At 42.6% G+C, this 18195-nt stretch overlaps 1 protein-coding gene across 1 annotated transcript; it reads left to right on the forward strand.

Annotated features, from left to right (window-relative positions):
• The first annotated feature begins 312 nt into the window (after positions 1-312).
• Positions 313-17426, forward strand: LOC112249394 (serine/threonine-protein kinase Kist). Its single transcript, XM_024419253.1, has 8 exons — positions 313-1090; positions 12063-12397; positions 12819-13016; positions 14234-14328; positions 14527-14603; positions 14882-14980; positions 16263-16351; positions 16502-17426. The coding sequence occupies exons 1-8, from the start codon at positions 787-789 to the stop codon at positions 16646-16648; spliced, it is 1344 nt and encodes a 447-aa protein (XP_024275021.1). The 5' UTR covers positions 313-786; the 3' UTR covers positions 16649-17426.
• The last annotated feature ends 769 nt before the right edge of the window (positions 17427-18195 follow it).

Below are 18195 nucleotides of genomic sequence, written 5' to 3' on the forward strand. Positions count from 1 at the left end.
ACATATTTTAGTGCATTTTACATTTACCCTTACAGTATTGAATAAATAATTTGTAAGATCAAGTGAATCATAAAGTCGCGTTAACCATCTCAGACAACTATGATAGTAAAATACTTATGAGACCATCCAATAAGAACTGATTTACCGTCAGGGTATTTGTTTACCCTTCTTATATGTCTATGTCGTTATTGAACTGTAGACTGTTCTTAGATCTGTAAGGAGAAATTACAACTACCTATCCAATCAGGTACGAGAGGAAGTAGAAATTGAGAAACGTGACGTTTGAATGAAAAAAAAAATGAAATTACGACTGCTCCTTCCGGGAACATGGCCGGCTAAACAATGACAAAAGTCTCTCTCCTCAAAATCAAGAAGAAACTTTTCGAAATGCAAACTACTTGGCTTAACAAAAGTGTTTTGATTCAGTGCGTGCAATTTGTTCGTTTATTTGGTTTACTTCTGCATGCATGTTGTTTAAGGTGATGTTTGAGTCGGACTAACTTGGCTATCTTGCCAGTGAAGGTAGCCAACTTTTCACATTCAGCAGAATTAGCCAAATGCGAAGTGGCTTAACATGTCAACATAGCTAGGAACATAAGTATTGCTATTGACTGCTACACTTGAAGCCCGCTACTGATTTATTAAGTTCCACGATCGACACGTTGCAGTGCTGGCTTGTGTAACGTAGATGCGTTTGTTATTTTTATCGGGGTGTCTCGCTGGTTGATTGCTATGTTTTCGCAGCTGCGTACAGCTGTCTAGCTAGCTTGATTGACATTAATTTCAATGGCTCACTGTAGTTCAGATTCAAGTGGGAAGGTACCCCGTCCAGATAGCTTAGTGTTGATGGCAGGATCTCCTGGAAGCGTTGATCAGGCTATGAAGCCGGTGTTGTTTGAAATATTTGGAGAGTTTTGGAACGTCCAGACCCGGCTAGGGCGAGGAGTCTCGGCCTCAGTATACCGTGTGAGCTCCGGGAGGGCGAGTACGGCCGCGGTTAAGGAGTTCCAGGCTGACACTCAGAGTGGAGATTACGGGTACCAAAAGGAGAGGTCCGTGCTGGAAGACATACAAGGACACAAAAACATCGGTAAGAAATGTTTGAGTTGCAATATGGTTGTACTGTGCACAATCTCTGGAATTAGTGTTCGTTTTCTAGTTTGCCTCCCATGACTAGGCTATGTGAGAATCAATTAATGAGTCTTATTGCCAAGGGTGTAGCCTCATTTAACCTTGGATACTTTGGGTCTGTGTTCTTGTCCAGCTGATTGCAAATCTGTCATTACAACTAGAGGTCGACCGATTATGATTTTTCAACTCCGATACCGATTATTGGAGGAGCAAAAAAAGCCGATACCGAGTAATCAGCCGTTTTATTTAAAAAATATATATTTTTAAATTTATTTGTAATAATGACAATTACAACAATTACTGAATGAACTTATTTTAACTTAATATAATACATCAATAAAAATCCATTTAGCCTCAAATAAATAATGAAACATGTTCAATTTGATTTAAATAATGCAAAAACAAAGTGTTGGAGAAGTAAACGTGCAATATGTGCCATGTAAAAAAGCTAACGTTTGAGTTCCTTGCTCAGAACATGAGAACATATGAAAGTTGGTGGTTCCTTTTAACATGAGACTTCAATATTCCAAGGTAAGAGGTTTTAGGTTGTAAGTTAATATAGTATTTTTAGGACTATTTCTCTCTATACCATTTGTATTTCAAATACCTTTGACTATTGGATGTTCTTATAGGCACTTTAGTATTGCCAGTGTAACAGTATAGCTTCTGTCCCCCTCCTCGCCCCTACCTGGGCTCGAACCAGGAACACATCGACAACAGCCACACTCGAAGCAGCTTTACCCATCGCTCCACAAAAGCCGCGGCTCTTGCAGAGCAAGGGGAATAACTACTCCAAGTCTCAGAGCGAGTGACGTTTGAAAAGCTATTAGGACGCACCCCGCTAACTAGCTAGCCATTTCACATCGGTTACACCAGCCATTAGGCTGATAGGCTTGAAGTCATAAACAGCGCTATACTTGCGAAGAGCTGCTGGCAAAACGCACAAAAATGCTGTTTGAATGAATGCTTACGGGCCTGCTGCTGCCTACCATCGCTCAGTCAGACTGCTCTATCAAATCATATACTTAATTATAATATAATAACACACAGAAATACGAGCCTTAGGTCATTAATATGGTAGAATCCGGAAACTATCATCTCGAAAACAAGACGTTTATTCTTTCAGTGAAATACGGAACTGTTCCGTATTTTATCTAAGGGGTGGCATCCATAAGTCTAAATATTCTTGTTACATTGTACAACCTTCAATTTTATAATTATGTAAACGTTTGGCAAATTAGTTCGCAATGAGCCAGGCGGCCCAAACTGTTGCCTATACCCTGACTCTGTGTGCAATGAACGCAAGAGAAGTGACACAATTTCACCTAGTTAATATTGCCTGCTATCCTGGATTTCTTTTAGCTAAATATGCAGGTTTAAAAATATATACTTCTGTGTATTGATTTTAAGAAAGGCAGTGGTGTTTATGGTTAGGTACAGTAGTGCAATTTTTTTTTCTCAAAAGCGCTTTTGTTAAATCCTCCCCCAGCGTTGCATTGATTATATGCAATGCAGGACACGCTAGATAAACTAGTAATATCATCAACCATGTGTTGTTAACTAGTGATTATGATTGATTGATTTGTTTTTTTAAAAGATAAGTTTAATGCTAGCTGGCAACTTACCTTGGCTTCTACTGCATTTGCGTAACAGGCAGGCTCCTCGTGGAGTGCAATGAGAGGCAGGTGGTTAGAGCGTTGGACTAGTTAACCGTAAGGTTGCAAGATTGAATCGGCGAGCTGACAAGGTAAAAATCTATCGTTCTGCCCCTGAACAAGGCAGTTAACCCACCGTTCCTAGGCCGTCATTGAAAATAAGAATGTGTTCTTAACTGATTTGCCAAGTTAAATAAAGGTGTAAAAAACAAAAAAAACAACAGCAAAATCAGCATCCAAAAATACAGATTTCCGATTTGTTATGAAAACTTGAAATCAGCCCTAATTAATCGGCCATTCCGATTAATCGGTCGACCTCTAATTACAACCAAGTCTCACACATCAGTCTTGTCTCTGATCTGTCATAGTAAGTCGTGAGTGTTTACATGCACACTAATCATTTGATATTAAACGTATTATGGCAGTAGGCCAAGTATATGGCAATAGTCATGTAAACACCTTACTCTGCTTATCTTAATCGGCTTAAGGTCAAAATCTTAGTAAGCATATGCTGATTAAAACACCTGAGCAATGTTCAAATACTCATACTAACTGTACTATTGTGATGTAAGTTGAGTATGTAGTATGCTTATTGGTCATAGTATGGATATATTTAGTATGCCACAAGTGCTCGGATGTCGTACTATATTCGTAAACATTTCGAAGTATACAAGCAGGGGACACTATTTCTTTGCTTTTAGAGCACACAATGCAATTCTTAAGAATATGGGCGTAGCGTCACAACATTTTCGGTTTTGATTCAATCTTAAAATGTATTAGTACATGTAAATAGCTTAATTGTCTTTTCAATAGTGCGCAACTGAGCCCACAATTTGGGGCGTTACGGCATGTTGGCATTCTTCTATTGGCAGGAACGCCCCCCCCCCTTTACTGGAGTCCTCGCCCCTGCCTACCTGAGTCCTCCTTGCTAGCTAGCAGGAGCGTCACCGTTGGACAGTGTCCTTGGCTCCCGCCTGCTGAACACCTGCCCTCACCGTCGTTAACAGAACTGCAGTAAAACAGTTCCCGAAAGCCAGGGGTGAAGGACACTGTCTACTGGTCGCCCCTGCCTCTCGCTCGCGTGGGAGGCTGGGGCGACAGCTTGCTAGCTACCGGCCTTTCTTCTGCAGGGTTTATCGATGGCTGGCATCCAATATTATTGTGCATTAATGCCACCTACTGTACTGGAGCGCCCCTGCCTCCCACCTGTCCTAACTGAAAAATTGACCAAAAGAAGTATAAAGAGGGGTTCCTGCAGATGCAGGAATGCCCTGAATTGCGGGCTGCAATTGCACCCTTCTCGCTTTCCAGTGTATGATCTACGCATGTGCCAGCACTGGTCGCGCAAGCCTCAGCTCTTTTGCATGTGTGAAGTGAGTTCGTAAAAACTATTTCTAAGATACATACTTTCAGTTTTCACATACAAACTTAGGAAAAAAATAGGCTTTGCAAAAATAACATTTTTATTTATTCATTTTTACCTTTATTTAACTAGGCAAGTCAGTTAAGAGCAAATTCTTACTTTCAATGACGGCCTAGGAACAGTGGGGTTAACTGCTTTGTTCAGGGGCAGAACGACCTTGTCAGCTCGGCGATTCGATCTTGCAACCTTTCGGTTACTAGTCCAACGACGCTCTAACCACTAGGCTACCTGCCGCCCCGGAACATGGTCGCTGTGGTAGAACATTTTATTTTGATCAGTCATTTTCTGCATTTATTTAAATGCATTTACATCATCAAGTAGCACGATTTCAGATGTGTCCATGTAAACAGTATTATTAGGGAAATTGTAGCCCTTGATCATGACTCTCAGTTCCATTACACATAAGTCATTGGACGAAGGTGTCTTCTGTGCGGTGTCTTCTCAGAGCCCTGAGACTTGGTCTGAATATTAACATGCAGTGCTTGCGGTACGGTTTTGGAAGCATAAAGACCTCTTCTTTCATATCAGCGAGAATTATTTTTCAAAAAACAAAAGGATGCATTTATACACACCTTTTTTATAGGGTTAGTGTTCCCACACGGCCATATCTCCATACTCTGTTTCACGGGAAACATGGCTCTCTCGGGATATGTTATCGGAGTCGGTACAGCCACCGGGATTCTCAGTGCATCTCGCGAACAGGAATAAACATCTCTCCGGGAAGAAGGGTGGGGGTGTATGTTTCATGATTAATGGCTCATGGTGTAATTGTAACATCTTTTGTTCACCTGACCTAGAATTCCTCATAATCAAATGCTGACCATATTATCTCTCAAGAGAATTCTCTTCGCTTATTGTCACAGCCATGTACACTTGAAGTCGGAAGTTTACATACTCCTTAGCCAAATACATTTAAACTCAGTTTTTCACAATTCCTGACATTTAATACGAGTAAAATTCCCTGTCTTAGGTCAGTTAGGATCACCACTTTATATTAAGAATGTGAAATGTCAGAATAATAGTTGAGAGAATGATTTATCATTCCCAGTGGGTCAGAAGTTGACATACACTCAATTAGTATTTGGTAGCATTAGCTTTAAAGTGTTTAACTTGGGTCAAATGTTTTGGGTAGCCTTCCACAAGCTTCCCACAATAAGATGGGTGAATGTTGGCCCATTCCTCCTGACAGAGCTGGTGTAACTGAGTCAGGTTTATAGGGCTCCTTGCTCGCATACGCTTTTTCAGTTCTGCCCACAACATTTCTATAGGATTGAGGTCAGGGTTTTGTGATGGCCACTCCAATACCTTGACTTTGTTGTCCTTAAGCCATTTTGCAGCAACTTTGGAAGTATGCTTGAGGTAATTTGGAAGACCCATTTGCGACAAAGCTTTAACTTCCTGACGTCTTGAGATGTTGCTCCAATATAGCAACTTAATTTTCCTCCCTCATGATGCCATCTATTTTGTGAAGTGCACCAGTCCCTCCTGCAGAAAAGCACCCCCACAACATGATGCTGCCACCCCTGTGCTTCATGGTTGGGATGGTGTTCTTTTTTTTTCTTCTTTTTTTTACCTTTATTTAACTAGGCAAGTTAAGAACAAATTCTTATTTTCAATGACGGCCTAGGAACAGTGGGTTAACTGCCTGTTCAGGGGCAGAACGACAGATTTGTACCTTGTCAGGGGGTTTGAACTTGCAACCTTCCAGGTACTAGTCCAACTCTCTAACCACTAGGCTACCCTGCCTCCCCCTTTTTCCTCCAAACATAATGTTGTTCATTATGGCCAAACAGTTCTATTTTTGTTTCATCAGACCAAAGGACATTTCTCCAAAAAGTATGTTCTTTGTCTCCAAGTGCAGTTGCAAACCGTAGTCTGGCTTTTTTTATGGCGGTTTTGGAGCAGTGGCTTCTTCCTTGCTGAGTGACCTTTCAGGTTATGTCCGTACAGGACTCATTTTTTTAAAAACTTAATAGATACTTTTGTACCTGTTTCCTCCAGCATCTTCACAAGGTCCTTTGCTGTTGTTCTGAGATTGATTTGTACTTTTTGCACCAAAGTACGTTCATCTCTAGGAGACAGAATGCCTATCCTTCCTGAGCGGTATAACAGCTGCGTGGCCCCATGGTGTTTATACTTGCGTACTATTGTTTGTACATATGAACGTGGTACCTTCAGGCATTTGGAAATTGCTCTCAAGGATGAACCGGACTTGTGGAGGTCTGCAATTTCTTTTGAGGTCTTGGCTGGTTTCTTTTGATTTTTCCCAGGATGTCAAGCAAAGAGTTTGAAGGGAGGCACTGAGTTTGAAGGGAGGCACTGAGTTTGAAGGGAGGCACTGAGTTTGAAGGGAGGCACTGAGTTTGAAGGGAGGCACTGAGTTTGAAGGGAGGCACTGAGTTTGAAGGGGCAGGCACTGAGTTTGAAGGGAGGCACTGAGTTTGAAGGGAGGCACTGAGTTTGAAGGAGGCACTGAGTTTGAAGGGAGGCACTGAGTTTGAAGGGAGGCACTGAGTTTGAAGGGAGGCACTGAGTTTGAAGGGAGGCACTGAGTTTGAAGGGAGGCACTGAGTTTGAAGGGAGGCACTGAGTTTGAAGGGAGGCACTGAGTTTGAAGGGAGGCACTTGAAATACATCCACAGGTACACCTCCAATTAACTCAAATTATGTCAATTAGCCTATCAGAAGCTTCTAAAGCCATGACATAATTTTCTGGAATTTTCCAAGCTGTTTAAAGGCACAGTCATCTTAGTGTATGCAAACTTCTGACCCACTGGAATTGTGATGCAGTGAATTATAAGTGAAATAATCTGTCTGTAAAAAATTGTTGGAAAAATGAATTGTCATGCACAAAGTAGATGTCCTATCCGACTTGCCAAAACTGTAGTTTGTTAAAGCTACACATGTTGTGAATCCAGCCAACATGTCAGATTTCAAAAAGGCTTTTCGGCGAAAGCAAACAATGCTATTATCTGAGGATAGCACCTCTGTAAACAATGAGAGAGAAGCATATTTCAACCCTGCAGGCGCGACACAAAACACAGAAATAAAAACATAATTCATGACTTACCTTTGACGAGCTTCTTTTGTTGGCACTACAATATGTCCCATTAACATCACAAATGGTCCCTTTGTTCGATTAACTCTGTCTATATATCCGAAATGTCCATTTGTTTGGTGCGTTTGATCCAGAAAAACACCAGTTCCAACTTGCGCAAAGTGACTTCAAATATCTCAAAAGTTACCTGTAAACTTTGCCAAAATATTTCAAACTACTTTTGTAATACAACTGTAGGTATTTTTTGATGTAAATAATCAATAAAACTGAAGATGGGATGATCTGTGTTCAATACAGGAGGAAAACAAACTGTAGCTAGCTTTCTGGTCACGCTCCACTATCTAACAGTACACTTCAAGTGACCCTTGTTCAAGATGGCTGTACCTCTTCATTACACAAAGGAATAACCTCAACCAATTTCTAAAGACTGTTCACATCCAGTGGAAGTGGTAGGAACTGCAAGAAGGTCCCTTAGAAATCTGGATTCCCAATGAAATCCCATTGACAAGAGAGTGACCCCCCAAAAAAAAAAAAACCTGAATGGTTTGTCCTCAGGGTTTTGCCTGCTAAATAAGTTCTGTTTTCGAAACTTCTGAGTTTTCTATCCAAATCTACTAATAATATGCATATCTTATGTTCTGGGGATGAGTAGCAGGCAGTTGAATTTGGGCATGCATTTCATTCGGATGTGACCAAGAAGTTAACAAGACATTTGTGGAGTGGTTGAAAAGTAGTTTTAACGACTCCAACCTAAGTGTATGTAAACTTCAGACTTCAACTCTATATCCCCCCCTCAAGCCGATACCACGACGGCCCTCAAGGAACACTGGACTCTATTCAACCTGGAAACCATATATCCTGAGGCTGCATTTACTGTAGCTGGGGATTTTAACAAAGCAAATTTGAGGAAAATGCAACCTAAATTCTATCAGCATATCGACTAGCACTCGCCCTGGAAAAACACTGGACCATTGTTACTCTAACTTCCGCGATGCCTACCAGGCCCTCCCCCGCCCTCCTTTCAGCAAATCTGACCACGACTCCATTTTCCTCCTCCCTTCCTATAGGCAGAAACTCAAGCAGGAGGTACCCGTGCTAAGGACTATTCAACACTGGTTTGACCAATCGTAATCCAGGCTTCAAGATTGTTTTTGATTCCTTGGACTGGGATATGTTCCAGGTAGCCTCAGAGAATAATATCGACGTATACGCTGATTCTGTGAGTGAGTTTATAAGGAAGTGCATAGGAGATGTTGTACACACTGTGACTATTAAAACCTACCCTAACCAGAAACTGTGGATAGATGGCAGTATTTCCGCAAAACTGAAAGTGCGTACCACCGCATTTAACCTTGACAAGGCGGCTGGGAATGTGGAGGAATACAAACAGAGTAGTCATTCCCTCTGCAAGGCAATCAAATAAGCAATGTCAATATAGAGACAAAGTGGAGTCGCAATTCAACGGCTTACACACGAGATGTATGTGGCAGGGTCTACAGACAATCACGGACTATACAAGGAAAACCAGCCATGCTGCGGACACGGGACATCTTGATTCCAGACCAACTAAACACCTTCTTTGCCCGCTTTGAGGATAATACAGTCCCACAGATGCGGCCCGCTACCAAGGACTGTGGGCTCTCCTTCTCCATGGCCGACGTGAGTAAGACATTTAAACGTGTTAACCCACGCAAGACTGCCGGCCCAGACTGCACCCCTAGCCAGGTCCTCCGAGCATGCGCAGACCAGCTGGCTGGTGTGTTTACGGACATACTCAATCTCACCCTAGACCCACTTCAATTTGCTTACTGCCCCAATAGGTCCACAGACAATGCAATCGCCATCACACTGCACACTGCCCTATCCTATCTGGACAAGAGGAATACCTATGTAAGAATGCTGTTCATTGACTATACCTCAGCATTGAACACCATAGCACCCTCCAAGCTCATCATTAAGCTTGAGGCCCTGGGTCTCAACCCCGCCCTGTGCAATTGGGTCCTGGACTTCGAGACGGGCCACCCCCCTAGGTGGTGAACGTAGGAAACAACACCTCCACTTCACTGATCTCAACACTGGGGTCCCACACGGGTGTGTGCTCAGCCCCCTCCTGTACTCCCTGTTCACCCATGATTACTGCTTGGCTATGCATGCCTCCAACTCAATCATCAAGTTTTCAGACGACACAACAGTAGTGGGTTTCATTACCAACAGTGACGAGACAGCCTACAGGCAGGAGGTGAGTGCTCTCGTTGTATGGTGTCAGGAAAATAACCTCTCACTCAACGTCAATAAAACAAAGGAGATGATTGTGGACTTCAGGAAACCGCAGAGGGAGCACCCCCTATCCACATCGATGGGACCACAGTGGAGAAGGTGTTTTACTTGTGCACAATTGAGAGCGTCCTGTCGGGCTGTATCACCGCCTGGTACGGCAACTGCACCGCCCACAACCGCAGGGCTCTCCAGAGGGTGGTGCGGTCTGCCCAACACATCACCAGAGACAAACTACCTGCCCGACAGGACACCTACAGCACCCGATGTCACAGGAAGGCCAAAAAGATCATCAAGAACAACAACCACCCGAGCCACTGCCTGTTCACCCCGCTACCATCCAGATGGCGAGGTCAGTACAGGTGCATCAAAGCTGAGAAACTGTTTTTCAGTCTCTGTCGATCTCAAGGCCATCAGACTGTTAAACAGTCATCAATGGCACAGTGAGGCTGCTGCCTACATACAGACTTGTAATCACTTGCCACTTTAATAAATAGAACTCTAGTCACTTTAATAATGCCACTTATGTTTTCATATATTGCGTTACTCATCTCATAGTATAGAATACAGTATATACATATCTATTGCGTCTTAGCATATGCCGCTCTGACATTGCTCATCCATATATTTATATATTATTATTCCATTCCTCACTTAAATTTGTGTGTTAGGTATTTTGTTGTGGAATTGTTAGATATTACTTGTTAGATATTGCTGCACTATCTGAACTAGAAGCACAAGCTTTTCGCTGCACTCGCAATAACATCTGCTAACCATGTGTATGTGACCAATACAGTTTGATTTGATGTTACACTGCATGTTTATGGAAGATCCACCGACGACAGTGGGACCACCTGCGCTATTTAGCATTCTCCGAACCCCTGTGTGTAATGGAAGAAAACCGGCAGAAACGTGTTGTCATTAAGTACCTGTTAATTAAGCCGGTACAGTAAGTGTATATGATGTGATATGAAAGTGAAGGCTTTTATGTTTCTAGAACCGTATCGCAATTGAGAGTCGATTCAAGTTTGGGATGGAGTTGTTGTGTGCCAGAGCCTGTCTACCTCTGAAAATTAACAAATAAATTCCTTGGACCTAAAACGGTAATCGTAGGCTCTTTTAAGAGTAAATCTTGGGCTAAAGAAATCGTTCTTCTTGCAAAGCAGGTAAAAGTTTTAAACATTCTATTATATTAATCTGACACTTCACCTCAATCGTATTATTGTGTGCATGTAACCATACTTCTTCCTGGCAATACTGGTTTTTAAAGTCTTGATTGGCATATCATAAAACCCATCTCAGTCATGTCAAACAAACTCATGATAACCCTGATTTGTACTCAAGCATCCTAATAACCAATGTTCCCTCTAAGCTGCAGGAGGCCTATTTGCAAATAGACCATTTTTATCTATGGGTCTGTGCCATTTACTTTGAACTGGACTGTGTTTGCAGCTGTGTTGTGCGTCGATGAGCTTGTTTTGAGATCAAAGCGAGAGCTGCATGTAGCCATGCGTTTACATTTTGTTCATATCCTTTGCTAGTTAGTGAGATATTAGCTCAGTTATAGATATTTTGTAGTCAGCAATAGGGGAGGGATTGCTTCCTACAAGAGCACAAAATGTGTGCATTTCTAGACATCTTTGAAAAGCAATCAGGTAAAGAGCTTTTTGTTTGTCTTAAAGGGGCAGTGTTGTATTTTGACACATTCTTGAATAAGCTAAGTAGCCAATAGGAAGAGGGTAGCATAATTTGTCTGATTTTCTGTAAATAATGGTAATGTCAAGCGCTGCATCCCCCCCAAAAAGGTCTCATGAAACGTAGGCCTACATTGGACCCCACACATTAGCTGCTACTGTGAGCTAAATGATAGAGCTATTGCAACGTTAAAATGTTATGGGATGCATTTTCTCCATTGTTTTTAATGGTAGACCACTCTGGTAGGCCTACATTCACAGTAAGCTTGTGCTGGGAGTTGCTCAGAATTTTCATAACATTCAAGTTTGCGCTCCGCAGACCTGAAATTTGCTCAGTGCTGGAAAAAATTTGAGGGAACATTGCTAATAACCCAACCTTGTCCGTCTCATTTGTGTAAGGTCCATGCTCTTTATTTGCTATAAAACAATTCAAAGGAAGATAAGATATTGGAGAGTACTTTGCCCCCTATATAAAACAATTCTGTTGTCTATGTTTATTGATAATCACCACATTTTTGAAGGACTGGGCTATAAATGGATGTGGTTTTGATTATGACCTCAATTCTACCTCCTCAATATCAGCATATAGACTTATTTTGCATTCATAATACATGAACATTCATATAATACACCATGTTTTCATAACACACTTTTTTTATAACCTTTTTTGTTAACTTTGCTTTACGGATCCCATCAGTGATTACAATAGGAAGGGATGACGGAAGGATGCATTCTGAGTATTCAAACTGAGCCCCTAGTAACCTCCTTCACTCCCCAATCAAATCTGTGCTGACTGTAACCCTAACCCCTCCTGTCTGTCTCCACAGTAACGCTGTACGGGGTGTTCACCAACCGCAGCCAGGTGGGTGTGGCCACGCACTGCCTGCTGCTTGAGCTGCTGGACGTCAGTGTGTCTGAGCTGCTTGTGAGGGCCAGTACCCAAAGCCGAGCCTGCAGCCCCCAGTGTGGTGGTTCCCAGAAGCAGGGCCACTCCATGTGGCTGGTGCAGCACTGTGCCAGGGACGTCCTGGAGGCCCTTGCCTTCCTCCATAGAGAGGGCTATGTCCATGCCGACCTCAAGCCCCGCAATGTGCTCTGGAGCGCAGACGATGAGTGCTTCAAACTCATCGACTTTGGCCTCAGCTTCAAAGAGGGCAACCAGGTGATTTGAACTGAAGAATAGGGATTTGGCTCTGACTGTAGGCCTCTGGTGAGGGGAACCAGGGGTGAATACACTGGGAACATTTTGGACTAATGAGTACACCTTTGGTATGGGGGCAGGTAGCTTAGATGTTAAGAACATTGGGCCAGTAGCCAAAAGGTTGCTGGTTTAAATCCCTGAGCCGACTAGGTGTAAAATCTGTTGTGCCCTTGAGCAAGGCACGTAACCCTAATTGCTCCTGTAAGTCGCTCTGGATAAGAGCATCTGCTAAATGACAAAAAAAAGGTTAAAATAAATAAACTGGTGGAGGACAGATGTTGGAGTAAGCTGTAGTCCCTGACTAGATGGTAGTCGTGCTAGAATGGACGAAAGATACAATATTCTTTGTGTGAAACATTTTGCCTCCATTTTCTGTGTTCAGGATGTGAAATACATCCAGACAGATGGGTACCGTGCCCCGGAGGCTGAGCATCAATACTCCCTGGCCCAGGCGGGGATGGAGATGGATGGTGACTCTGGCTGCTCGGCCGCTGTGGACCTCTGGAGCTTGGCAATCGTCCTGTTGGAGATGTACTCAGGCATCAAACTCAAAGACACCGTCAGGACACCCGAGTGGAAGGTATGTCCACAGAATGGTCCTCCAACTCTGGGCCTGGATTTGTACTATACTGAGTGTGCAGGCTTTTGTTCCACCACAGTACTAACACACCTGCTTAAATTACTGTTTTTTACCACATTATTGCCAACATTATTGTCAACAGGCCCTTCCCAACAATGGAAAAAAATAAGAAGGACATGAGGAATAAATACACAATGAGTAATGGTAACTTGGCTATTTACACGGGGTACCAGTACTGAGTCAATGTGGTAATTGAGGTAGATATGTACATATATTCAGGGGTAAAGTGACTAGGCAACAGGATAGATGATTAACAGTAGCAGCAGCTTATGTGATGAGTCAGAGTTAGTGCAAAAAGTGTCAATGCAGATAGCTATTTGGTTGACTATTTAGTAGTCTTATGGCTTGGGGGTAGAAGCTGTTCAGAGTCCTGTTGGTTCCAGACTTGGTGCATCGGTACCACTCGCCATGCGGTAGCAGAGAGAACAGTGTATGGTGGCTGGAATCTTGGACACTTTAGGGCCTTCCTCTGACACTGCCTGGTATAGAGGTCCTGGATGGCAGGGAGCTCGACCCCAGTGATGTACGCACTACCCTCTGTACACCTTGCGGTCAGGTGCTAAGCAGTTGCCATACCAAGTGGTGATGCAGACGGTCGAGATGCTCTCAATGGTGCAGCTGTAGAACTTGAGGTTCTGAGGGCCCATGTCAAATCTTATCAGCCTCCTGAGGGGGAAGAGGCGTTGTCGTGCCTTCTTCACGATTGTGTTGGTGTGTGTGGTCCATGTTAACTATTTAGTAATGTGCACACTGAGGAACTTGAAGCTTTCGACCCGCTCCACTACAGCCCCGTCGATGTGGATGGGGGTGTGGGTTAATAGGGAGTACAGGAGGGGACTAAGCACGCATGATCTTAGAGGGCACTAGGGTGTTGCGTCTTGGTAATCCATTTGGTCCCACAGCCTTGTGAATGTTAACCTGTTTCAAGGTCTTATACCGCCACCCGCTGTGATTACATAACCAGACATACAGTGGACTGTAATAGAGACATGGGTACTTGTTTTCCTAGGAATGAGGTGGACTCTGTTCTACCTGTAGCTAATAGATTGATATGTTCTTCAGAATGATAGATCGATAGATAATGCAAATGTATTAGATAGACATGGGTGTGTTGTCCAAACTGCTGTTCTGCAGCCTATTGTTCTTTGCTCCTGCAGGACAACAGTGCAGCAATAGTCGACCAGATCTTTGCCAGTAACAGTGTGGTGGTTCCTGCCATCCCTGTCTATCACCTCAGAGACCTTATCAAAAGGTAACAACATTCATTCAGGACCACCTTCATTTTGTTTTGTTTTTAGGTAAATGCAGACATTTGATCCATTGTACCAAATTGACTCTGCACTCCCTTAAATATAAGTTGTCATTTTAAACATTGGAAAGTTATTGAAATGAATATGATGATTATCCTGCAGGAGAGGTACCTAACGTTGACATTTGTATGCTCCCGCAGTATGCTTCACAACAACCCCAAGCACAGAGGCACAGCCGAGAAGGCCCTGCTTAGCCCCTTCTTCAGCATTCCTTTTGGTAATTCACAGTCGATATGGGCACATACCTTCCTCTCAGCCAGCTTGATAGCTTGTAATACAGCATAATTTTACCAGCTCTCTCTCCACTCTCACCCCCCCAACCCCTCTTTCCCTCTGCTTGTAAACATCTACCTCTTTATGACATTTGCATATTGAATTTTCATTGAAATCACCCAAGATTATTTAATGTGGTTAGAATTGGGTTGGTGGAGCTGTATAAACCCTGAAAAAGGCCTCTTAAACCTATTGACTGAGAGAATATTGTGTGTGTGACAGCTCCTCACATAGAAGACTTGGTTCTGCTTCCCTCTCCTGTTCTGCGCCTGCTCAACCTGATTGATGACGGCCACCTGCACAATGAGGAGGAGTATGAAGGTAGGGTACAGCGTTTTTTTAACCGACTTTCTCCTCTGACACTAAATTGCTCCTACAGTTGCTCATTATCACTATCAACGTCAGAAGTACACTAGAGCTTTAGGGAATATTGTCCCTAGATTTCCAAAATAACGGCCAAAACCTTTTGGAATGGGGGGGGGGGAAGATATTGCGACTTATGAATTGTGATTTTCAAACACTTGGGTGAAAACTTGGTAATTCCATCAGACATGGTTAAAACAAGTGTCAGGGTAGAGAACATTAATTCTAAAATGAGATCATATGAATGAATACATACTGTGCTAACTGAATACAAAACCAAAGGAAATGATCCAATTCAAAGATTTTATCCAACATTGTAATCGGCTACAATGATAATAGATAGGATTATTCCACCTACATATTAACAAACATGATCATAAAAATATAGTGTATGATTGTGTAAGTTGGCTCAATCATTATTATAATCAAGCGATAAGGCTCAAGGGGGTGTGGTATATATTTTTTCTTTAACGAGTCGGCCCCCGGACCAGGCTCAAATCCCTGTCATTCGCATGAAGAGCAGACGCTGATTCGGGTTCCTTGTCAGAATTCGGCGGTGAGTGGGTAACCCACCAATACCATCTGTCCTAGTGGCCAACATGCAATCATTGGAGAATAAACTGGATGAGCTCCATTCAAGACTATCCTACCAACGGGACATTTAAAAACTGTAATATCTTATATTTCACAGTCGTGGCTGAACAACGACATGGATAATATACAGTTGGCTGGGTTTTCGTGTATCGGTAAGACGAGGGGTCTGTGTTACAGGAATTAAATTCCTTTGTTTTATTAAACGAATTTCAATTCAACACTGTCCATTCCTAAGAATTTGTAAGACCCTTATTTGCATAAAATGGACAGAGACCAGTCTCAAAATCAATCAGCAGCGTTTATTCTCGAGAGTACTGAACATGATACAGTTTACCACAGGTTATAAACTGAAAATGACGTCATTAGTTTTCGAACCGTCCCGCCTCTTCTTCACCCTTGTACAAAGGCTGTATAGTTCTCAAGCCTTCCCACTTCATGCGTCATTGACTATACCTTTTAAAACAAATGGTAAGATGTTACATTGTGAATTTTAAAAAATACATGAAAACACCCCATATATATATATATATATATATATATATAAAAATGCCCTGAAAATGCCATTTCTCTTTTTCAATTTGCATTTCCTACACTGATCACATTGATATTGTGACTAACTAGCATGATGATGATGTTGTGTTGTCAGACATCTTGGAGGACATGACGGAGGAGTGTCAGAAGTATGGCTCTGTGGTCTCTTTGCTCATCCCCAAGGAGAACCCAGGCAAAGGACAGGTAACACACACAACTAGCCCCATTAGCAGTTTGTCTTTCTAATACTTCCATACAGTTTTTTTGTAGTTTATACATTTGTAGATATTGTAGACCTGCATTTTTAACATCTGTTCTTGGCTTAATCTGTGTGTGCACGCATGTTTCCCCCAGGTGTTTGTAGAATACGCTAACGCAGGCGACTCCAAAGAGGCCCAGAGACTGCTGACGGGACGGACCTTTGACGGGAAGTTTGTCGTTGCCACGTTCTACCCCCGGAGTGCTTACAAGAGAGGCTATCTGTACCAGACCGTGCAGTGAACACACACACACACACACACACACCGTCTGCTGAAGAGCACAGGCCTAGGCCTCAGTCAGTCACTGTCATGATGTGTATAGTCATATCAGATCACCACTCTGCTTTCTGCAGCCTCTAGAACCAGAGTTAACCTAGTGTGTCCTGTAGCTTTACTGTATGTAGCAACAGTCTGCGAAAGGAAAGATTTGTATAATCCAATCTTCCATGTCCTGCTATGGGGATGTATACTGCTGGATGCTACGGTTGACAGATTCAGATGGGTCATATGTTTATCATAGCTGGCTTGACTTTTGATAATGGATCCTCACTGGCCAAAACTGCACACTGTCCCGCTTTGCACACTGTGCTGATGTCAAACCCTGAACAAGATAATTACTTGATGTCCACCGATCTTGAAGAGCACATGTACAGTACCAAGTACCCTATGGGTTTCGTAAACCCAGCAAGCAGTTTGGATTGAATAGGGCCCTAGTTTTGTCTGTACGCAACGGCTTGAATATCCTATATTTATTAGTGTAATTGAAACCGTTCCTGATAGATTGATCTTGGGTCTCTCTTGTTAAAAGCTGAGCCAAAATGTAATCTTGTCCAAAGTTACCTTCCCATGACCTATTTTTCTATGAGATGTTTGTTTTGAGACTTGAATTCCAAAGGTACCACTCCAGAACATCAGTAGAATCACGCTGAGTTCTAGAACGTTCTGAGCCTAAACTCCAACCACTCAACGTCAGCACTTTTCTGTGGTACATGAAAAATATAAATATTTGTTATTTCTAATTTCTACCTTATATACTATTATTACATTTTGTCCAAGTTGACCCATATACTACTTATACTCCAGAATGGCTGCGCTGATGTGAGTGGAAGTGAACAGTTTTTTTTCTGATATGTTATGAAAGGAGTGGGTTATTTCCTTAGTACTGTACAATACAAAGCAACAAGCTTACTTTACGTTCAGAACCCATGGATAGGGTTTTCACAGTTGAATATTTCAGTTGGAAGAGCATTCAAGCTGACCTTTTCGTAAAACAGTAACCGACTGTCAGTTCTACCTGACGTCTGTGAGTTAGTCTACATGACAAACCAATGTGTGAGCCCTGTGCTAGTGTAGGTATTTGTTGATTATGGTGAGATTATAGATTAATCCAATACTGCAGAGTTTTGTATCCTATGTTGTGTGCGGGGGATGTTGAAATTAACTTATCAGTTCATTGCATGCAACATTGTTATGTTAGGGGCAGTATTTATTCAGACAGTCTTCCCCTTGTCTGTCTGCTGCTCATATTCAGTCCAATAACATTGTGAATCTTAAGCGTAAATCATAGTCCACAAACGCTGAGACTCGATAGTCCGGCATCCCATTGTGACAGCGATGCAGCTCTGAAACACCGTATGTGGGGACACAGCCCGAGCGCTCACCACCCCACAATTCCCAGCCAACACGGCTATTCATTTGAATGTGTTCACAGTTGGCGAAAATGCTTGTGCTGCCCTGAGAATTCTAAAAGTATGAAAGCCAAGGGTCCAATATTCTAGAACACTGCTG

Source organism: Oncorhynchus tshawytscha, linkage group LG01, assembly GCF_018296145.1.
Source record: "Oncorhynchus tshawytscha isolate Ot180627B linkage group LG01, Otsh_v2.0, whole genome shotgun sequence".
In the NCBI taxonomy this organism is placed as follows: domain Eukaryota; kingdom Metazoa; phylum Chordata; class Actinopteri; order Salmoniformes; family Salmonidae; genus Oncorhynchus; species Oncorhynchus tshawytscha.

Bases quoted from the DNA above. Each gene is read 5' to 3' on its own strand.
- LOC112249394 (XM_024419253.1), top strand. From the start codon at position 787: ATGGCTCACTGTAGTTCAGATTCAAGTGGGAAGGTACCCCGTCCAGAT. The intron at 14,329-14,526 runs GTAACAACATTC...ATGCTCCCGCAG, and splicing joins CTCAGAGACCTTATCAAAAG to TATGCTTCACAACAACCCCA. The intron at 14,604-14,881 runs GTAATTCACAGT...TGTGTGTGACAG, and splicing joins CTTCTTCAGCATTCCTTTTG to CTCCTCACATAGAAGACTTG.